General features: G+C 45.9%; 1 protein-coding gene across 1 annotated transcript in view; it reads left to right on the top strand.

The window, feature by feature from the left end:
- LOC119462784 (uncharacterized) overlaps window positions 1-11,711 on the top strand; it is a 45,470-nt gene extending 33,759 nt beyond the window's left edge. The window contains exons 6-8 of the mRNA XM_049672939.1: window positions 4,836-4,877; window positions 7,107-7,160; window positions 11,634-11,711. Coding sequence (XP_049528896.1) covers window positions 4,836-4,877; window positions 7,107-7,160; window positions 11,634-11,711 — 174 coding nt within the window. The remainder of the gene's footprint in view (window positions 1-4,835; window positions 4,878-7,106; window positions 7,161-11,633) is intronic.
- Window positions 11,712-22,564: the final 10,853 nt, after the last annotated feature.

The following is a 22,564-nucleotide window of genomic DNA, read 5'->3' as shown; positions in this document are numbered from 1 at the left end:
AGTGCGCGATGTCTCTACAACATTTTTTTTTTCTTCTTCCTGCAAACTCGGCATGCTTGGCTGCGCCTTTCGAAGGCCCCGTCGAAGGAAACAGTATAGTCGTGTACTCTTCACGGGGTTTGACTGCGGCCCTGAGAATACAACTTCGCAACAAAGTACACAGCGCGGTAAAGTTGGCGTGTATGGGCTCCGGATGTGGAAATAAGCTAGAGAGATTCTTTGCCCGTCAGATTAAGCACTACGTACGGCACTAACTTCGGGCGTTCGGCTTAACGCTTCGGTGGTTTCTTGAGTGGTTCTCGCTTGCGACAGTCGTGAAGAAGCCATGGTGTTTGTGAACTTTTCGGTTAGGGAAGTGTTTCCCGGACGGGAAACGAGACTTGTTAAACTAGGCTTGGTTGAGGTTGAATCTGCGATAAAAATGTAACGTTCCTTACTACAACATCCGCCAGAAAACTTCCGAGAACAGTTGCCGGACGACGGTATAAAATGTCGTGGCCCGAATTGCATGCGTTTTCACGGCTTCGCGTTTTGACAATCGTTTCGCCTGGCGAATTGTGGTTTTCTTGTGTTGCAGTTAACAAAATTGTTTTAATAAATCTAGCCACATGTAGTGACACACTCGCGTCACTACATGTTGCACCAGGATCGCTGGGAGAAAGTCTACGGAACAATAAAAATAGGTTAGAAGCGCATGGCGGCAGGCATTACGAAGCATGACCGGCAACCTATCGCTATAATTAAAAAAAGTGTACAATCACTGAATTCTGCCGGCACTAACGTACGGGGCAGAAACTCGGGAGGTTAAGCGAGTATCTTTAAAAGAAGTTATAGGACCATGCCGCGATCGATGGAACCAAAAAATTGGAGGACGCTTAAACTTCGCCTTTAAGAGTAGAACGCGATAGCGTTATCGGGACACGATCGCATCGCACCATTCGCATACGGCAAGTAGGCTTCATTCACTGCAACACTGAACGTGGGAAAGCCAGCTTACAAAGACCACGCTTACACCGATCCCCTTAAAGTCGGCTTCACTTTTAAACTGAAATGTGTTGCTAGGAAGACGTTTTTCCAAGGGCAATATAAGTGGCATTATATTAAAATGTGAAGGCTCCAGCACCTTTTTTATTATTTTGTTAATTGTTTGCTATTGCCCCGATGCGCGCAGGTCTGGTAGAAATGCTGGAAAGCGGGGTTTGTGTTTCAGTTTCCTCGTAGCAAAATTAGGTTTTCTCGTACATTCAAATTACAATCTGACGCCGATTGGTAAACTATCCGACTGGCGATTCCGACGCCGAATGGTAAAGTCGTACTTTACCATTTTTCTGACGGATTTCACTGTGAGAAATTCAATTTTTGTTCACCAAAACCTTGCACCACGTGGAGGGCCTGCGCGGTCGATGTGGTTGGATTATTTTCTCCGCCACCCGCGATCACACACCGGTTGCCGACGCTGGATTTTCTGCGACACGGGACCCTAAACGCTATCGCCTTAAAAGTTATAGGCATAACGTTAAGAGAATGAAAGACAGCACTCCGAATTAGCTAATGGGGGATAGTCGTTATCTTAGTTGAGGAGATAAAAATAGAGTTCGACGGACCGAGTGATGCGTAGGGCAGATAGCCCGTTGTATATCAGAGTTACGGAATGCGTACCAAGAGAAGGGAGGCGTAGTCGAGAACGGCAGAGAAATAGGGGGTATGATGAAGTTAAGAAATTCGGAGGCACAGCATAGGGTTAGCTGGCACAAGACACGGGAGAGGCGGGAAGTTGACAGAAGAGGCCTTCTTGCTGCAGTGGACAAAAATATGATCATGATAATGATCTCTTCGTTACGCAGTCCTAGTATGTCAGTTCAGCAATTTCACATGTTTCCCGAATGTTTGCTGCAGAATTCTTACAGAATCGATGAGTCTCATGTCATTTCCGTAGTAGCATCTATACAGAAACACGCGGCTATTGTGCTGAACGCGTAACAACTAGGTAGACGTATATTTTCAACCAAGAAAATGTCTTAGAACGTAGTTATTGTGCGCAGGAACATGCGCTAGCTCAACGAAACGTCGGCTGTGCTTTATTACAAAACATTACGTGGCCCGAAGTCTACTATTGCCAGTTTTACAATTGTATATCACCCCCGTGCAGCTTAGTGCCGCTAGCTCGCGGTGGCCCGAAGGAACCCCCTATGCTTTTACATTTCTCTTTTTCGGCTCTTTTCGGCCTTTTATGGTTGGCTCTGCTTATACATTTTCGTATGTAACGTTCGAAGACCTTCTTTTCCGGTAGTCCACGCTTCGAGTAGGTTGAAGATCGAGATGCTCCCAGGCGCAGCGAGTAGTGCGCCGCCGTTCATTCCAGCAAGAAGACGAAGAACCTCCGTGCCACGCACCCTAGATGGCCGCACTTCATTTTTCTTTCTCTTTGCGCGAGCTATTTATCTGATCCTATTAACATCTTATTCAAGTGTCGACATTTTTCAACTACCGACTGGATTTTACAGTCGGACTTCATCAAGCGCCTTCTTCTTTTTTTTTCTAGAAAGCTTGAATAGCCAATTTTCCTTCTTTTTTATTGCTTTAAATACGATTCATCTTTAGTACAAAAAAGATCTGCAAGTTGACCAAGAATCGATTTTAGTACCACGGCACCTAAAGTTACTGAGAATGGCCGGAGCGCCATTCCATGTTATTAGAAATTTACCGCTGATGATTCGCAGCTAGGCCAACATTGTTATGACTACGGTAGAGCGTTTTCTTGTCGAGCATGGTAGAAGGTTCGAGAGGACGTTCCTCGTTGATTATGTACGTCAGCAGACGCCTTTTAAGACATAAGCATCCAACCAGGATCGACTGGTGAACTCTGAGGTGACTGGATGAACATAGCCCCAGCACTCAAGTCTATCTCAGTTTTAATGCGTACGCATTCTTAGGCGATTCACCCAGGAAATCTGTCCGTCAGTCTGTCTGTCCGTCCTTAACGCGTAACACGATGCGCTTCATGAAGAAAACGTATGCAGAAACTGCACTGGAGTTGTCTAAGTATGCGTAAGCATATCCGCAAACTTCAGTGTGCCCACCCCCAAATTTCAAGTTGGCCCACCCCATAAAATTTAAGATGGCCAATCCACAAATTTCAGCTGCACCACCCCTAAATTTGTTGGCCCACCCCTACTATAGGCTTCCCCATGCAATTTCTATGGAGCCCATGTCATCCCCAAGGGTATTCTCTCTGATCAATTATTTTCTTTCTTTTTTTCCAGTTCCTTATCGCTCATGAAGCTACCAGTCATCTACATTTACACTATTATAAGGATTAAATACCTTAGCAAATTACGCATTTTTGTGCAGATACAAGGCATTACACTTTTCGCATGATGGACAGATTTTACTGGGCGTACTCGCCAAAGAAAGCTCGAACATTAAAGCAGAATAAATTGGAAAGGAATATCGTTGGTGGTGGTGAGCTTCGAACCCACGACCCCACGCTCAGAAGCTCAGTGTCTCACCTATATCTGAACCATATGAATGTGTTGTACCGGCGGTACAAAATAAATGTCAAAGGAGAACAGTTTCTATGAAGGCTTTGTTGAAATATTTGGTAGTGTTCGAACAAAAGCCATCTCTAGGACCACATGTATAGCCGACTTGGATCATTGTAGACATCAGGAAAGTTTCGGTTTTGCCAAAATTTAATCTCAAGCAATCCACATCCCCGATGCGCTTCGGTGGTCGCGTGATGCACCTTCCGTTGGGGCGTTCCTTCACCGACGGAAATGCCACCGACCTCTGAGGGCTCATGCACTTCGCATCGCTCAACGCAGGCAGAGAAGCAGTCAAAGAGTTGATAATGAGGTATGAGGGCTTATATGGGTCTCATCATGGTTGATAATGGTTCGACTCAGACGGACAAGGTCTAAAGAGCGATAAGGGCTTACAACGGTCGGAGCAATTCTGATAAGGTTGATAAGGGTTGATAGGGGTCATATCAAGTCCGATAAGGTTGATAAGGACTGGTAATGGTTGATAAGGGTAGGATCATGTGCGATAAGGTTGATAAGAGCATATAAGGGTTGATAAGAATCGGATCAATTGCTATAAGGTTGACGCCGACCGATAAGGATTGAAAAGGCTCGGTTAGAGTGCGATAAGGCTGATAAGAACCGATAAGGGTTTATAAGGGTCGCATCAACTCCGATAAGGTTGATTGTGACTGATAAGGGTTGACAAGGATTTTTACTGGTCGGATCAAGTTAACATTGATAATGACACTGGGATGCGTAGAGATGAGCAAGTGGCACAATGCTTGCGCATACTTAGACAACTCCTGTGGAGTTTCTGCATAATTTTTGCTTTCGTTGTAGTCAGACGCCATGCAATTTCGTTACTCGGGCGCGGTGCAGGCAATGGTTGTGCCTCTACAAGATCGCCAGTTCGAGTCTCGGCAGCGGCCGCTGTACGGGGGCTGAACACAGACACGGCATCGTATTGAGATTCTTGGATTCTTTAAAGAGCACAACATGGTTCAAGTGGATACACAGCAGTCCAGTTTCAGCATGTCTTTCATAGCCCAGTGGTAGGCTCGGGACTCTGGATTTGACTCGTCAATCACTGTTAACGTTTTGAAACTGCAGATGTATCCAGCCATTACACTTGAATGATGGCTCAAAGTTAGCACAACCTTAGCGCCTTTTCCAATTGGTTCTTTTTGCAGCTCAATCATATTTAGCGCCACTGGAAATACTTGTTGCGGAGCCAAGTCAATGTTCAAAAGGTCTTTATTTGTAAGTTTTTTTTTTCTACCCTAAGTGATGCATTTTGGTATTTTCTTACAGGACCTGACGTCCATTGCCCGCTTTTTCTCTCAACTTGCAACGGTAAGTTTTGAAATATAATTCACTTAATCGAGTAGTCCCAATGCGACTAGTTATCCACATTTCTCAGACGTAAATACTTGCCTTCACAAAACATGGAATACGGAAGGAAAACGGTATTGTTTTTCATGTATTGCACTCCCTAAGTGCGCAATACATAGACCCTGCTAGATAAGCTTACTTATGGAGTTTTCCGGGAGGTAAAATTAATCCATAAATATGTCGCCCACCGACCGCCGATTTCCGCTGTTGACCTGAATCACACGACCGCCGTGATGTCGCACACTCGATTTTTACATCGCAATAATGTTCATTTTTTATAGATTGTTCAAGTTCCAAAGCGTTAGTGTAGGTTGTGGAATATGAAATTGCTTATATCTCGTTAAGTCATACGAGTATTACGTCCTTTGTAGTAAGGTCCGAGGGGTACGCGCATTATACTACACTCTAAAAGAATGTTTGCACCCTTTGGGTCGTATCTTGTGCCACAATAATCATCGCAATCTGCCTTGCTTCCGTTTCCTTTCTTGAAAACTCTGCGCTCGCTGTCTTCCTGTCGAGAATGCTACGTCACGCTGATAGCGCACGGTTTTGTCCTCGTTCGTGACCTGGAAGTACCGGGCGTGCAGCGTTACAGAAAGGAAATGCGGACAAGATAGATGACGACGATTATTGTGGCACAAGATAATCCCCAAAGGGTGCAAACGTTTTAATAGTGTACACCATGCAACCCTACAATGCAATAACAGTAGGCGTCAAAGTCGAGTTTCAGAACTCTGAGTCAACGTTTCGACATGTGCAATTGTCCTCATCAAGGCTGCCTTGTCTTAATCAACAAGTATGTCACAGGAAAATACAGAAAAATGGAAGGCACCTTACTGTCGCACAAACTATAACATGCAAATGCTGAGCAAGGCCCTTCCGCATGAATTGAACAAGTCCTCGGAAAGAGACATTAATCCATAAAAAAATAAAGCTAAGCGAGTTTACCATAATATTTTCGTGTAAGTTGGAGAAATGTCTAGGAATAGTTGTGTTCATGTCGTTCAAGAAAATGTCTTGTGTAATTCTTTACAGCCATCGTTGAGACCTTGTGCATGACGTAATTCTTCATTTTTGTTGTACTGATACAACGATTGTGTTCACGTGTTTTCTCGCTTCTGCCAGTGTTCGAACAGTGGCGAGGGACCCTTCAAGACGTGAGCGGACGGCTTTTCTCTCGCCTCCTTTCATGTACCAATGTGATGAAGAAATAAAGAAAGGAAAAGAAAAAAGAAAGAAAGAAGGAAGGAAGGAAGGAAGGAAAGAAAGAAAGAGAGAAAGAAAGAAAAAAAGAAAGAAAGAAAGAAAGCAAGCAAGAAAGAAAGAAAGAGCTTTATGAGTGATGAGGAACAACTGAAGCCAAAAGAAGGAATAAAACAAAGAAAGAAAGAGATGTGTTGGCTCCAGGCTGAGGCTTTCTTGGTTCGATCGCTGTTGGTGACGTGAAGCGTTTGTCTTCCCGTGAGCCTTTTGTCTCGTTTAGAAATCATAAAATTTAGCATACACGCTGCTTTAAAGCAAGGTTTATTTTATATTGTGGTTCCTTTTTATTTTCTCTTCATTCTCTCGTTCAGAACTTGCAGGTTTGGTTTGTTACTTTACGCTTTCTTGCGGTGCACTTCACTCGCATACTTCATGGCGATTAATGACTCATCTTTGTCCCTTCCTCTCTCTTTAAATCTATTTTCCATTTTTCCCCGTGCAGGGAAGCAAACCGGACTCTTTTTTTTTTTCTGCTTAACCTCCTCAGCTTTCCTTTGTTTCTTCTCACTTTATCTCTCCTAGTTTGCAAGTGCTCTTCTCCGCATTGCATGCTTGCTCGAATACTTGTGGCACTAGAGTGGGACGCCAACATGAAATCACCGTCTGCATATTTCAGTTCACAAAACACAATAACTGCGCACATGCCGCTGATTGCAAAATCGATTATGCCTTTATTAGCTTGGCAAACTGCCTCGCAGGAAGTTGGCTTTTTCTCAAAAAGGGTACATATGTGGCAAAGCACGCTCTTCAGGTGTGCTGCTCATACTTTTTGAAAAAGTGACATCAAGATGCATAGTACTACAGATTTGATTGATTGATTGATTGATTGATTGATTGATTGATTGATTGATTGATTGATTGATTGATTGATTGATTGATTGATAACCTGACCACGCGCTCACGCATATGCACTTGTGTCGCCCTCAGGTGGAGTATTTCTACGCCAGGATGGCCATCACGATCATAGCAGCCCTCGTTAAGGTGAGCTTCTAATTTCATTAAGGTGTTCGTTGTCACGTTAGAAAAAGGACGCAGCAAAGTGTCAACGTAGCGGCAAAAATACCAGTCACTGTGGCTCAATGGCTATGTGATCCTGCTGTTCACTGCAGTGTTGCCTCGCGCTGGCATTTACAGCTGGCATCGCGCTCAACTTCCTACACATCGCCGCTGCATTAAAATTGTCTCGTGCAATATTCCTGGATATTGAGGCTGGTACCGGCTCACGTGCCTTTGTTTCATCAAACTTCTACTTTTGATATCTGGCGTGTAGGAATGACAAAAGGTTTTTGCCACCTGTACGATAACAACCTTGCTGTGGGAGGCATGAACAAATGAGAAAAACAAGGAGCGGCAGACGAATGCATTAAATTCGCAATCAGTTGAGCTACGGCTACAATGGTCTTCTAACAAGCACGATGTGCTTAGACTGACCAGCAAACATTGTCTGTCAGAATGTATTGGAAATAAACTCTTTTTTTTTATTACGATAGCAATTATATGGGCAATCCAAGCGCATTTCTGCCATCGCCGTCGTCATCATCGTCACCGCCTTGAGGTTCCGTGTAAAGTCGAACGGCGATAAAATTGTCGCCGCGCCCCGTATGCGGTACGTGCGAGCGAAAGCGCGCGAGGGATACGCGCTTTCACGGAGAGCGAACGCGATGTCTTCCGTCGTGCGAAAGGCCGTGGGGGAATGGCAGGGCGGGAGGGCGACGTTTAGCTGCGGCACCAAATGCGTGTCTTGCGACTGCGCGCAAGGGGAACTGGAATCTCGCATGCGAAAGGAGGAAAGCGGGAAGGCAGTGCGGGAGGGAGGGGGTGCGGCTTCTGCTCTGCGAGCAACTGCGTACATGTACTTCGCGCGGCGGCGGGCGGTCGCGCGCATCGTATCTTGAAAGCGATCTGCAACACGGCTCCTACCTTTGAATGCGCTATGCTTTCGCCACTCAGTTTCCGTTGAAACGATAGACCGCACTAACCTTCACTCGCTGCTGTTGCCGAGCTTGCTCATGCCAGCGTTCTGACAGTGGTTGTCTGCGGTCATCGAGTGTGATCTATTCATGCTTGCTTGTGCGCGCTGACACCATGCTTGTTAATTCAGTTAGTAAACGAATGTGTCCAAGTTTATGCAGCCGACAAAAATAGTATCCTTACTCCGTATAGATCTCTACTAGTAAAATTGCTATCGCAATTGATGCTTCGCCTTTCGGGTGAAACTTCGAACTTCTTATTCGATTTGACACAGGAGAGAACAAGCGTATCAGTAAAAATGAGGAAAGACAACAGATCATGAGAAGACTGCGACATTTACTTGAGAACATTAAGCATAATGAGCTGCTGATCCCTTTATTACATTTTGTTGGATTACAGGGATTACAGGGCTACGATTAACAACGAAATGTGTGTAGGTTCAACTGTGTACATGTGTAAACATGGAACGCCGAGGAAAATAAAACGACACGAGGCGCACCAACGGAAATAGGATTGAGCCAGCTCAGTGAGGAAATTCATGATATGATTTATAGAACAGAATTAGTCTTGAGATTTTGATCTAACGGCTAAAAGTGGAACAAGCTCCACAGGAGGCTAAGTGTGAGTCATTATAAGGCGTTCATCATACACTGATCAAATAAATTGGACTGCCTGATGCTAAATGCAGGTAGATGAGGTTTTCTGTGAATCAGCCTTTAATTAAACAGGTATCTGTTGTTCAAGTGCAAAATCCATGATCCCTGCCAGCGCCGACTTATGCGGGTGACGCATGGACGATATAAAAGAAGCTTGTGAATAACATGGGCAATTAAGTGAAAAATTGCAGGCGTAATGGTCAGAGGCGGAAAGAGTGCGGTATGACTCAAGCACCAAACAGGTGTAGTTGCATTAGTTACTATTAGGCGTAAGGAATGGAGTTGGGCAAGTCATATGTAATGCAGTAGGACAGATAAACGATGATCTATAAGAGCTTCAGAGGGAAGAGATGCGTAGTCGGGGATGGAAATGAACTAGATGGTGTAATGAGATTAGGAAATTTGCAGGGCTAGGCGGATCATCTCAGCTGGTCTAATACAGGGCTAATTGAAGACTCTTTGGAGAGGCCTTCGTCCTGCAGTATGCATAGATAGTTGGTGATGAGTAAAAATGAACTTTTATTCATTCGGGCATTCGCCTTCTGCACTCGACGCGTCACAGTAGATCGCTCGCCATAGTATCTCTCTGATCCCAGTAATTAATAATTTTATCGATGGCATGATGCGCGCCAACCGGTTTCTAGCCTGCGACGTTCCATTCTGAAGAGTTGACGCCAACTTCAGGCAACCGCGCCACCATGACACCGACGAGGTACGAGTACTAGGCGTGTACTACCTCAAAAGGCAGTGCTTGTGCAAAGCGTGCCGCATCGTACGAAGCAGTCGGACAAAAACCACCGAGTTTAAAGAGCATTAGTAAGAACAACCGCTGCTACGACGGCATTACGTATAGGATATGGTAATGAGAAGGGGAAAAAATACGTTTTTGTCACGTGCCGACGCAAATATTTTCTGAAGCTAGTATTGCATAAAACACTTATTTCCGTTTTCATAAAGGAGATTCGACTCAATTCACTTCATATATTCTGTATGGAGGGTTGGATGGATGCTATATGAGCATCCCCTTTGAAACGGGCGGTGGGTTGCGCCACCAAGCTCTTGTTCTTATTTTGCCTAACGTTTTACCAATATTAATTTTTCGACAGACAAAAACATTTATAAACGAGACTCCGAATTGTCTATCGAATTGAGACAGCGCCGCCTCTCGAATGAACAAAACTCGGCGCTTCAATAATGTTCCTTGGTGACTTTTACAATAAGGCATTGCTTGAGAACCACATTCCAGTACATTCGAGCATACATGCCAGAACAACCTGGTTAGGCAAATTTTTGTTCTGGAATCGTCGTGGAGGGGCTCTGCAGTGTAGTGACTTTAGGAAAATGCTAGTAGATTGCAGCGCGACTAGCCGCTCGAGGCACTTTGCGTGTGTTCGCGGGCTTCTTTCACGCTCGTAAAAACGCTCTTAGGTAGCACGTATTGAGCAACAAAAAGCTCTATCGGGAGTTTTTCATGTTGCTGTACAACTTTCTTGTTTTCACTTTTGATCCAATTATAATATTTGATGAGTTCATTAATTATTACGTCTAATGTATTTAGGCGGAATGCAAGAAATAATCTGAGTATCTCAAAGGGACGGCTAAGAACAGTACCTTAGTTCTGTACGGCTGCATGGCATTTGCCTATATTTAAATCTTGGTGCATGATAGTTGGGACACCATGCATATAGCGCTGACTGTTCTCGCCGCTTATGCGTCTCCGGAGACATTCTCTTGCATGTTCGAAAGAGCCAATGCTTGCGAGAGACAGCAAAAAACAACAGATACATTTCTACTGGCACTGAAAACCATGTTATTGACATATTGCTGGCACGTAACGACTTTCACGACGGATGAGATACTACTGAGGTGGTATACGAGCTATCTGTTGCTACGCGAATTATATAGATAGAAGGAAACGATGTACACACCATCGGGTCAATCACTTGATCAGAGGGCGGGTAAGCACCGTCTTCATTCACCGACATAAGGCTAAAATAATACCCTGCGTAAATTATCACAAGCAATAACGTTTCGTCTGCGCTTTCATTTGAAAGCGTCGTATCCCGTGCGAATTATAATTGACTGAAAAAGCCGAAAACAGCCCTTATCTGCATTTATTCAGCACGTCGTGCGCTATCGGGAAGGGGAATCCAGAAGGCGCTCTGTGTCGTCGCGGCGACGTGTTCTAAGATAGCAGAGGCCATGCAGTGGTACTGTAAACAATCTATAGTCATTCAGCGAGCGGTTGATTTCCCCCGCGAACTCCATTCGTGCAATGCCCCCTCACACAGTCTTCTTCAAACGCGCTCATAACGCTAACAGCGTAACTTTTTTTTTTCCTTATCACAGCAAAGCTGTTAAGGGGAAATTCACAGCCCTTTTCGTGAAGCGGCGTGCTCGGCATCAAACGTTAATGAAAGAACAGCCCGAGTGCCAAATTTTTGCTTTGAAGCGTAATTATCAATGGTTACAAAATAAAGGTGGCCTCGCCCATACGCCACATCACAACAGACTGTCACTTATTCTTTTTTTCGTTTTAGCCAGTAATCCGCAATTACTATTTCTCACGTCGCATTTTACCGGCTTCAAGTTAAAGGTCAGCTAGGAGTTTGTACGGCTGCGGTGCTCAAAGCCTGACAGCGTGGTGCTGCAACGATGCCTGCGTGAGAGTTGTCTCTAAGAACAGCCAGCGAACAGAGACCGCTAGTGCTTCCGAAGAATGTGAGAGGTCGCCTGTACGGCTTCGCTGTCTTTGAGGTATCAGTTGCTCGGATTGGCATCCGTCTGCGAGGGTTTCCTATATTTTCTTTCGTGCTCATTGGTGCAGGGGTACGTGCTTTTCGTGTACATCGGCTTCTACAGAGATCTTCACGACGTGCCTTACAACTACATGCTCCAGGAGTGAACGGATGCGCTAGCGGCGCGGCAACCTGGAAAGGATCTCTGGAGGCGTGGCGTCGCTGCTTGTCCTTTTTTTTTTTTTCCTTTGCTTTCTTGCATTTTATTTTTTTACTCGCTTCGCTCGTTCGTCCGACCCGCCTGGGACGCTTCAACATGACTTACCAGTTATGAAGCTGCGCGTTTTGCTCGCTGACACATCTCTGTTAGTGAGATTTCTGAAACACGCCCCAACAACGAAGTTACCCTCTAAAAAGACGTAAAGTACATACGTCGTAATCCCACGAAGCTATAATATTCGGACGTTCGATTTGTTCTTTTATTACTCGTGTTGCGGCGTACGTATAGAAAACTTCGTACGTTCATAGCAGAGGCGGCAAAACTGCGCCGCTTGCGACACAAGTACAGCTCTTTGCGTGACCGAACGGCTCCCTACCAAGTTTGCAGTGGAGCCGTAATTTGCGACTCCAAACTCGTATTCCTAATATTGTAGTTGTTCTTGCCCATCCCCGAATGGTATCAAACGGGATTGACCGTGTCTCCCAGGATCGTGTCACGGCGCAAACACATGGCGTATTCATCTTTAGCTCATATCGCGTAAATTTCTGCGCGCGCATACGATACGTCGTAGAAAAAAGTGTTTCCTCCAAGGTAATAAAAAAAACATCGCCCTGTGGAGCAAAGTGTCAGCGAAAAATAAGACAACCGTCGTAACTCCAGCGAGATTATCCTACATTTGCCCCAAACAGTACGCCTTTGTCTTTACAATTCCTCGATGTGGTGCATTTCCAACATTCCCTCAAGTCTTAGCCATAGCTTTCACCGGCACCATGCAACTACGATTATCACCTTTATTCCCCTCCGTAAAGTTCTTTTTTTTTTTTTTGAAAGAAATTCTGGCGGCCATCAACGAAAGCTGTGGCACGCGGAGAGGGCTAAACAAATCGGAAGCCGTACATCTCAGCTCCAGGTCGGCGGAACTGCTCGTAATCCCTCTCTGTTTTCACGCACACTACGACGTACGCACTTTCATTATAGGGCGCCCAGCAAACCGATCCTCGCCAACGCGCGGCGGTGCCAAAGGGATTTACTATCGATGCGGCCGCGGTATGTCAGCTTTTCTCCCGATATCACGCTGTCTCGTTCGCAAAATAGATAAATCAAATAAATATCGGTTTCTGACTCGAGTCTGGCGGCCAGCTGACAAATATGAGCCCGGGCTCTACATTACGAAACTTGCGGGGACCTCCAGACCCGCTGGACCGCGTCCTACACGAATCACGGTGTGGAACCGACGGCGTGTGGTCGCGTTCGAGCTTCGTGGCTTGGGCGCTTTCATAACGCTGGTCTTCGCCCACTGTCCGCCTCGGTGCTGTCCACCGGCCGGCACACACGGATTATGGTCGAGAGTCCGAAATATGGCTCCGCTATTCTTCGCTCTCATCGCCCGCTACCGTAATATTCGGCGATGCGTTTCCGAGGCCCGTCGCACTGTCAAAACTTCATTGCCACGGGGCGAACGGCGCCGCATGATTACAGCGAAGCTTTCTCCGCGAACAATCCCTGGATTTGATTGCCGTAGCTCACCGCTGTCTTCCCGAATACCTCAGAACAGTACAGCAGACATATACCGAGTACGGCGGCTGCTGAGCACGAGGTCGCGGGATCGAATCCCAGCCGCGGCTCTACAGCCTCCATTTCGATGGAGGCTAAATGCGAAAACAACCGTGTGCTTAGATTTAGATGCACTAGATGCACGTTAAAGAACCCCAATTGGTCCAAATTATTCCGGAGTCGGCTACGGCATGCCTTATAATCAGATTGTGGTTTTGGCACGTAAAACCCCAGTAATTTATTTCAATATTTGTATAACGAGTACGGCGTGTATATATACCGGGTGATCATTTCTAAGTTTTACAGAATTTCTTTAAATCGCCTATGGTAGATAGCATAATTCTAGTCCTTGAGCTGGATTATTCAAAGAGGCGGACATTACTTACACAAAAAATCGAAACACATCTCCAACTAATTAACAAAATTCTCTAATTAAGTTGTATTAATTACTTTGCGACACGTATTGCAATTTACAGATTGGAGCCGACGAGATTGAAAGGCGTATCTACTTAGAATGAAGTTTCAGGATGACACCAGTTTCGAGATGACAAAATGACAAAACGTGCGATGACAAATTGACAAAATGCGCGATGAAACGCATGAGCGTCCCAGTTACTTTTGTGTTTCAATGTATAAAAGCGTATTTTGTTTTAAAAAAAAAGTGGAACAACAGTGCAATTTGACGGCGCATATCTCGAAACCCATGCCACCCTCAAAATTAGTTCCACATGGATATGTCTTACAAACTCACAGGCTATAATTCGTAAATTGCAATATCTGACGTATAGACCCCTTTCGCGGAGTAGTTTGAGCAACAAGTTGGGCGCTACCGGCGCTGCGCGCCTACGCGCGCCGCACGTTGCCTCAGGTGAATACGAAACAATCACTGCTTCTACACTTTATCGATACGACCAGCGCACAAAAACAAAACACGAAGCACAAAAAAAGGAGGCGACGAGAATAAGCGCTGTATTCCAACTGGCATTTATTACAGAAACATAAATATATAACCTCGCGCACGTGATCGCAACCACACACGTACTTGTGCAAGTGATTAAGACTGCTCCACTTCCGCAAGAAAAACAAACCAGCGTAGCCTTTAAGGCGGCTCCCCGCGTACAAATGACCACGTGAGCAACTTCTTTATCCGTCAATGCTATGGAAGGTTTACTGACACAGTTGCCTCTTGCAATAGCCGCGGCTTCAATTATAATTCTTGTATTCTCATGTGGGTGTCTAGCTAGTATAGCTGTCTTGTCATAAAGTGGAAAACATGTGTGTTCAGAGCAATGTATTGCAAGAACACCCTATCTCCCTTTTTGCACTTTCTGGTTATGCTCTCGCAATCCCACATTTAAGCATCTGCCCGTCTGTCCCACGTAATGCTGCCCGCAGGAAAGAGGTACGCTCTTAAAACTCCTCTTGAGCAGTCGACGAATTTCTTTCAGTGCATAGTGTTGCACGAGTTCGATTTTTTTTTTTTTTTTTTTTTTTTTTTTTTTTTTTGCTGGCAAGGTTAGTTCTAGCGCACAAATGAGATAATTTGTGGGGCTCAGAAAGAAAACGGTATAAACGCCCGCTCTTTGACCTACCTTCTTGAGTTTGTTCGATATAGCATGTATGTACGGGATTACCGCTATGTTTTTGCTAACTGTTGCTTGTGTATCAAGACGGGTGTCGCAAATTTTCAACTTCCTGCGCAGCGTCTCTGAAACAAACGATGAGATGGCGGGGAGAGCCATTGTAATTCAATGGAGCAACCTGCGAGCTGAACTCTCCTGTATCGAGTGTTGACAAGGTTTAATGAAAGCGTTGTTTAAACATGCCTGAACAATACCGCGCTTGACCAACTTGTTGTGGGCTGACGCAAAAGGCAACAGAGGTTGCTTAGCGCCAGGCTCATACTTCCAGCAGACATGGTCGCCCGAAAAGGACAGCCTCAAATGAGGAAACTTTACGGAGCCGTTCTCCGGACATTCGTGCGTGAGAGTGGGCGGTTCCAGGCATTCGTTGAAGAGCGCCAATGTCTGCAGCAGGAAGGACACAAAGCCGGCATCGTTACAGTCGAACAGGCTTAGGTAATCATCGACAAATCGAGAGCATTTTGCTACGTTTGTTCCTGCTAAATGTGCTGCAAGCTCCCTGTACAAATGCGCCAAGAACAGATCGATCAGTATAGGGGCAATGGAAGAACCGATACACACATCACTTTTCTGAAGAAAAATTTGTCCATTCCGTTCAGCAGCCCAGCACGCCCGTGAGGCAGCGGCGAGGCAAACCCTCGACGTCCCCTCATGGGAGGCTTAGGCCCGGCCATCATAAAGTGCTGGTTCTATATAATAAAAGTTTATTCCTCCTCCTCCATTCAACGAAAGTGGAATTGAGATATAATTTAAGCAAATCAAGAAAACCGGTAACCAGTCATTCTGGAACACCACTGCGCCAAATTCAAAAATGGCTTCTTCGATGGCGCCCATAAGCGCATGATGTGGAATATAGAGTAATTTAAATCCTTAATATCAATAGAGAAACCCTTATACGGAACACTGGCGAGCTCATTAAGATGCTGAATGATCTGTGATGAATTATTGACTAAGAAAGGGTCATCAACTTGTAACATTTTCAAGTGACACTGGAGCCAGCAAGCGATCGACTTTTGCCAATGCCACGTTCCCTCCTCAGAAACTATAACGCAGAAAGGCGTTCCGCTCGTGTGAGTTTTCGCAGGGAAAAAACATTTGCAGGACCAATTTTTCCTTCTTTTCCACGGACTGAGCAAGTGCGCTGAGATTTAGATTGGTTAACATACATTTGCTTTAGGCTTGGCATCTGACCGCAGGTTAAAAACCGCATCGACAGCAGCTTGAGCTTTACTTATAAATGATCCATGACGTGTAACAAGGAACCCACCTTCCTTGTCTGAAGCCAGAAGACAAAGGTGGTTGTGAGGTAATGACGCAACCCGTCCAACAGAAATGCTGCATGCTTTCACGATGTGAGTATCGATAAACCACACGTCTACACCTTCAGGCACACAGCGTTCACCTTGACACCTTCACACTCCGGGACAAACTTGGACACGTCACGCGCCAACGGTAGCAGATCCGCTGGTGAGTCTTTCAACAGCAAACTTTTGGGCCAAGAGCGAGGATCCGTCTGACGCCATGCCATCTTCCAGTCCGTGGGCGTCCCCTGTTGTCCTTGTCAAGAAAAAGCACGGCAATTGGCGCTTTTGTGTCGATTACCGGCACCTCGATAAAATCACGCGCAAGATGTTTACCCCTTGCCGCGTATTGATGACGCTTTGGGCTGCTTGCACGGAGCCAAGTATTTCTCGTCCATATAGACATAAGGCGCACAGGTGTAAACGGGTGTGTATTTACCGAAGGCAGAAATGGTGCCTAAGCTGAAGGCACCGTTTTCGTCGGCTCCTTCTAGAGACAGCTGCATCATCTCAGAAAACTTGCGCAAGGTTTTGTACGGGCCAGAGTAATGAGATAGGAGTTTTTTTCAAGCGAAGCTTGTATACGCTAGCCTACGCTGGCGATGTAACGCTAAAAAAATCAGCTGCTCTCAGAGCTGCTCGAGCGTCGTCGTCGTCTTCCGCATGCAGCTGGCTCGTTCACTCGTGCTCGGCACGCGCTCGTGCCACTGGTCCCGCGTTCTTCGTCGTCGTCTGCTTCCGCAGCTGGCTGCGTTGCCGCTAATCGTTCCAGCATAGAATTTCACTTCTCTTCTGTCGTCGTAATGGTAGGCCGTGTTTGCAAGGGTATGAGCCAATGCTTAAGGGGGTATGAATCATTCATTGTCTTACGCAACGGACAGATTTAATTTTGAAGCAATTTAATTTCGAAGAATCCCAAGCGGCAATGGCGGGCGAGTGCTAGCTGTTAACCACGCCCGCTGAGCAAACTCGAGACATCGAACGCAAGCGACATCGGCGGACTGCGGGCATACCGTCAGTTACGTCGTTCTCTCCGTCACAGCCGAACGTGTATGTAGCCTCATAATTGAGAAATACTTTAATGAACCCTCCGCATTAACCCAGTGATAACCACCGGGACCGCACGCTTCAGCTGCGCTGGTTAATCACGGAGCGGAAGTCTTCCCCAGCTGGCTCGTTGGCGCCCCCTCGGCACGCGCTCGTGCCACAAACGAGTCAACACAAGCTTTGCTTGCACCCCTTTCACAGTAATGGAAAGGTGGTCTTTTTTTTTTTTTTTTTACAATCCGAAACTAAGCAAATTCCAGAGGAGTACAAGAGAACGCGGGGAAAATGGGCTTCTCGGTGCCGACAATCGTAACGGCCCTTTTGGTAACCTTGCAAGGCAGCAACCTAGAAGAGTGTGGGTGTAGGCCAGTTGGTGATTCATGATTTGGGAAGTTACCGCAAGAAACGCACGAGACGAAGAGAGCACGAAGCGGTACTGACAACTGGTGATATAATGAAACGAACGCCCAGCTTATATAGATACACGTGTGCACCCGAAAAGCAACGAGAAAAGCAAAAATTGACAATCACTTTAGCGTACGCCAAAGAGGGTGAAAGCAAAAGCTTGCGCGCTCAAGAGACATTCATTAAATTGCGTGCCATTCTCATTCGAATGCGTTGTTACATGTTACTTCTTTTTTTTTTCGACCAAATGACGCGGGTTCAAGTGCCTTAATTGACGTTACCTTAATTAACTGCGCCTTAATTAACCTCGCACTAATTAACACCAAAGGTCGTGGGTTAGACTCTCTCCAAAGGTCGCGGGGCGACTACCACGAACGGTAGTGGGTTCGAGTGCCTTAACTAACTCTATATTAATTAACTGTGCCTTACTTAACTTCGCCTTAACACCAAAGCTGGTGGTTGGACTCCCACCTAAGGTCGTGAGTTCCAGTGACTGAACTATCTCTATCTTAATTAACACGGTGAGGACGGTGACCCGCACACCATCAGAATTGTTGCGCGAACGTTGCTTGCTTACTCATAGAAGACGATGACGACGAAATCGAATGAAAGTAGCTTGGCTGCTCTGGGCTTAGGAGTGAGGATCAACGGCGAATATCTCAGCAACCTTCGGTTTGCAGATGACATTGTCCTGTCCAGCAACAATGGGGACGAATTACAGCCAATCATTGCGAACCTTAACCGAGAAAGTGTAAGAGTGGAGTTGAATATTAACATACAGAAGTATGATAATGATCAATAGCCTAGCAAGGGAACAATTGGATTCAGGATCGCCACTCAGCCTCTAGAGTCTGTAAAGGTATATATATATATATATATATATATATATATATATATATATATATATATATATATATATATACATACAGGGTGTCCCAGCTATCACGCAGCACGATTTAAAAATAGAGGAACGGCGTTGCGCGAAGCAAACCTAGTGCGTATTGTTTCCAGTGCAGTGGAGTAGCCGCCAGTATGTTTTTCGTTACTGAGATTTAATTAATTAATTGTAATTAATTATTTAACTCGAGAAGTACTCTCCTAATTATCAAAGTGTCCATGAGAAAGTTGTATAGCAACATGAAAAACTCCCGATACAGCTTGCGCCGAGGGGCGCCGACCCTTTCCCCTTGGTCGCCTTATCAGGCGCACACTACGTCATATATTCACAGAGACACGTCGTTTTAGACACAGGAGGCCGTTGAACCGAGGTTCGACGCGAGCGGCGATATGCGTTTGCTTTTGTTGTTGGCTCTTTCACTCTCACTTTTTAGGGGAGTTTTAGGAGAGAGTTTTTCCGCGCGGACGCCATAAAATTCCGATAGCTTCGCTGTAAAACACAGAGCGACCTTCGACAGTGATGCGATATAAATGCTAAGATAAGCGCTGATAGACTACTGAGGCACCTAACACGTGTTTATCACGTCTAAAGAATAAAAAGTTAATTCTGAGTAACAGCAACGGGGCGGCGAACTGACGCAACCACCATCCTTAAAGGGGCCCTGAACCACCCCTCGGGCTTGGTGAAATAACATAGTCCGCGGGTAGGATACGCTGATGTGAACATCTCAGCCAAGTTCTGCTGTCGTACGCGGTCCATGGAGCTCGCAAGGGTTTTTTTTTTTTTTTTTTTTTGGAGGGGGGGGGGGGAAGGGGAAGCGGGGGAAGCAAGCACTTTTGGGGGAGGGGGAAGCAAGCACTTCGCATAATATGCAATTGCCTTGTTTTAGCTAGAGGAATCCAACAGCAAATAAAACGCCTAGTATCTATAATAATAATGACACCAAGGAAGAGTGAATGAAGAAGTATACAAGACAGTGATAGATCTGTGTTTTTGTTGATCAGGAAAATTCGACCGCAAGCGGCCGCAAGCCACCTCCTGAATTGTAACGACAATGGGAACAGAGCCCTGGGGGGCGGGGGGGGGGGGGGGGGGGGGGGGGCGTACTGCATCGCGCCTAATGTAGAACCCCACTGTCCAGACTGTGGGGAGCCGTACTGCTCTTTATCTCGTATGCTCTGGCAATGCCCTGCGTTACGCAGCTCATCGCTTGCCACTCTAACGGACTGGGACGCAGCCCTTAATTGAGAGCGGAGACCTCTCAGAGCAACTACGGGCTGTCCAGAGGGCCTGCGACACGGTGGAGGACCACGATCTTCCGACCCCGACGTGGGTGCACCCACCGGGGTGGCTCAGTCAGCTAAGGCGTTGCGCTGCTGAGCACGAGATTGCGGGATCGAATCCCGGCCGCGGCGGCCGCATTTCGATGGAGGCGAAATGCAAAAACGCCCGTGTGCTTGCGTTGTAGTGCACGTTAAAGAACCCCAGGTGATCAGAATTAATCCGGAGCCCTCCACTACGGCGTGCCTCATAATCAGAACTGGTTTTGGCACGTAAAACCGCAGAAAGAAGAAGAAGACGTGGGTGCGGCCCGCGACGGCTACGGGGACTCCCTGAACCGGGAGTCCCCGTAGCCTAACGCGGTTCCTCAGAACCATCAATAAAGTTCTTTGTCTGTCTGTCTGGCTCTTTCCAGTTGGCACTTTTTTCTGCCGCTAATCCTTAAGTCACCTTACTCTAACGTCACAGCCATCTGACACGCACACTAGGCACACCTTTAGTCAGCCAGAACTGTGGAGCTTCCGTGGTGTCAGGGAAGCGTGCTCGTCTCGCACTCCAAAGTCCCGGGTTTGATTCCCACCGAGAACCAAATGTACAAAATATTCTTTTTAAAGCCATTAATTTACTTCGTCTACCTCCCTGGCAATCTACCTGAGAAATTGACGTCAACCAGGGTCGGTATTTTGTAGCGATGCCTTTAAAATAATAATGCCTTTTCGCGCTTCTCGCGCTTTGTCAGTGGTCAGAGCGACGGTGCGCTCGCGTTATCAACGGGATCAGCCGGCCGTGAGCGGTGGATGATAAGACTATTCCAAAATAAGTCATAAGGCATCGCTACAAAATCGCGGCCCAGACTACTTTTTGACGTGTTTTTACTCTTTGCACAGTCGGCCATTTTTGGTACTATCGCTTCATCACGCTGGTTTTTCCCAGTCATGGGACATAAGTTTTCATTAATAATTCATCATCATCATGTTCACCCAGTGAGACCCGTAGGTAACATACACCTTCCAGAAGCGCTTGGACTTATCGTGGATGGAAGCATCAACCAGTCAGCAGTCGAGATAAGCGAGATACGTTTACAATATTGGTGGGAAAAAAGCACGGAAGAGACTGTTATGACCAGATACGTTACAGGCTCACAGGATACGTTACAGGATACGTTACAATGGTTCAAGGTGGATTGAGAAGTTTTGTGGAAGAGAAAAAAGATTAACGAGATGTATACAAAAATGCTGGGATGAAAAGCTTGAATAGCATACCTGATCAACTTACGCAGGCTAGGTGACTATTTGTCACCGCCCCGTTTCAAACGGGATGTCAATAAATCATCAATGCTCGAGAGAGGAGCCTGACTGCATACCCGTCTCATACATGACGAGGTTCAGCGGGGGCTGTGTCACCGCATTGCTTCAACGCTAATCGCATTAACGTTGACATTCGTGACATGGGTTCTGCCAGATTTTTTTTTTTTTTACTTAGCGCAGAGAGATTAGATAATGGGGTTTTAAGTGCCAAAACCACAATCTGATTATGAGGCACATCGTAGTGGGGGGACTCCAGAAAATTTTGACCACTTGGGGATCTTTAACGTGCACCTAAATCTGAAGTACATGGGTGTTTTCGCATTTCGCCCCCATCGAAATGCGGCCGCCGTGGCCGGGATTCGATCCTGCGACCTCGTGCTTAGCAGCCCAACACCATAGCCCCTAATTAACCACGGCGGGTTTACTTAGCGCACAGCAAAATTATAGTTAATGCCCCCTTCATGTTGTGAATATGACGGCATTTTCCTTACAGTGGGTTAAATCATGCGTTTTGAAGGTCTTCACTAACTAAATTAAACGACTACGTGTTGCCAATTTGCACGCACGCGTATGAAGCGTTTGATATTACATTATACCGAGAAATATTAAAAATTGACACTCACCGAGTGTCAGTACGTACCTGTATTAGTATTATTATATAACTCGAAAACACTTTTTGCGTGGTTCTAAAATTGCGGATTAGGGCATTTGGCATAGCCGATGAGACCTGAACAAACTGCCGGGTATTGACGTGTACCCTGCAGGTCGCAGTCTACGGCTTTCTTGTCGGCATACATGCCCTCGGTTGGCTCACTACACAGTAGAGAGTTTCAGTACGTCCGGTATTTGGGTAAATGGAAGTGGACTGGGCGTTTTACCAGATGAATGGAGGCGCAAACATGAACAACCTGCACAATGCAGCCACCTGGTGGTGCAGAGTTCAATCAGACGAACACAGAGCTAATATTGCTGTAACCAAGTGTATTCTCCTTCGGTGCTGGAGTTCCCAAAGAATGATAATCACATTAAAAAAACATTGCAGTTTGGTTCAAAGTGCAAAAGCTAGCACGTTATGTTACGTGCAGCACGACTTGCTTCTGCTTAACACAGTACCTGTTCAAGAATACAATAACATTCACAACAGAATGTCAACAATTAGCTTTGGAGAGGCATGACCTTTTCTCCCTCGTAATTCTTACCTAATCTTTCACTCCATGTGGCAAGGCTTCATTTTACAACCTTGCTACTAATTTATTATTGCCTCGCACAACCATTGCATCAAATTAATGAGGCCATGATGTCCATTGTGACTCCGCCAATTTGAAAGTGAAGTGCTCGACGTATTTGGTGATGATCCACAAGAC

Source organism: Dermacentor silvarum, chromosome 8 (genome assembly GCF_013339745.2).
Source record: "Dermacentor silvarum isolate Dsil-2018 chromosome 8, BIME_Dsil_1.4, whole genome shotgun sequence".
Classification (NCBI taxonomy): domain Eukaryota; kingdom Metazoa; phylum Arthropoda; class Arachnida; order Ixodida; family Ixodidae; genus Dermacentor; species Dermacentor silvarum.
The sequence above is the reverse complement of the archived record's forward strand: the minus strand, read 5'-3'. Positions and strand labels throughout refer to the sequence as shown.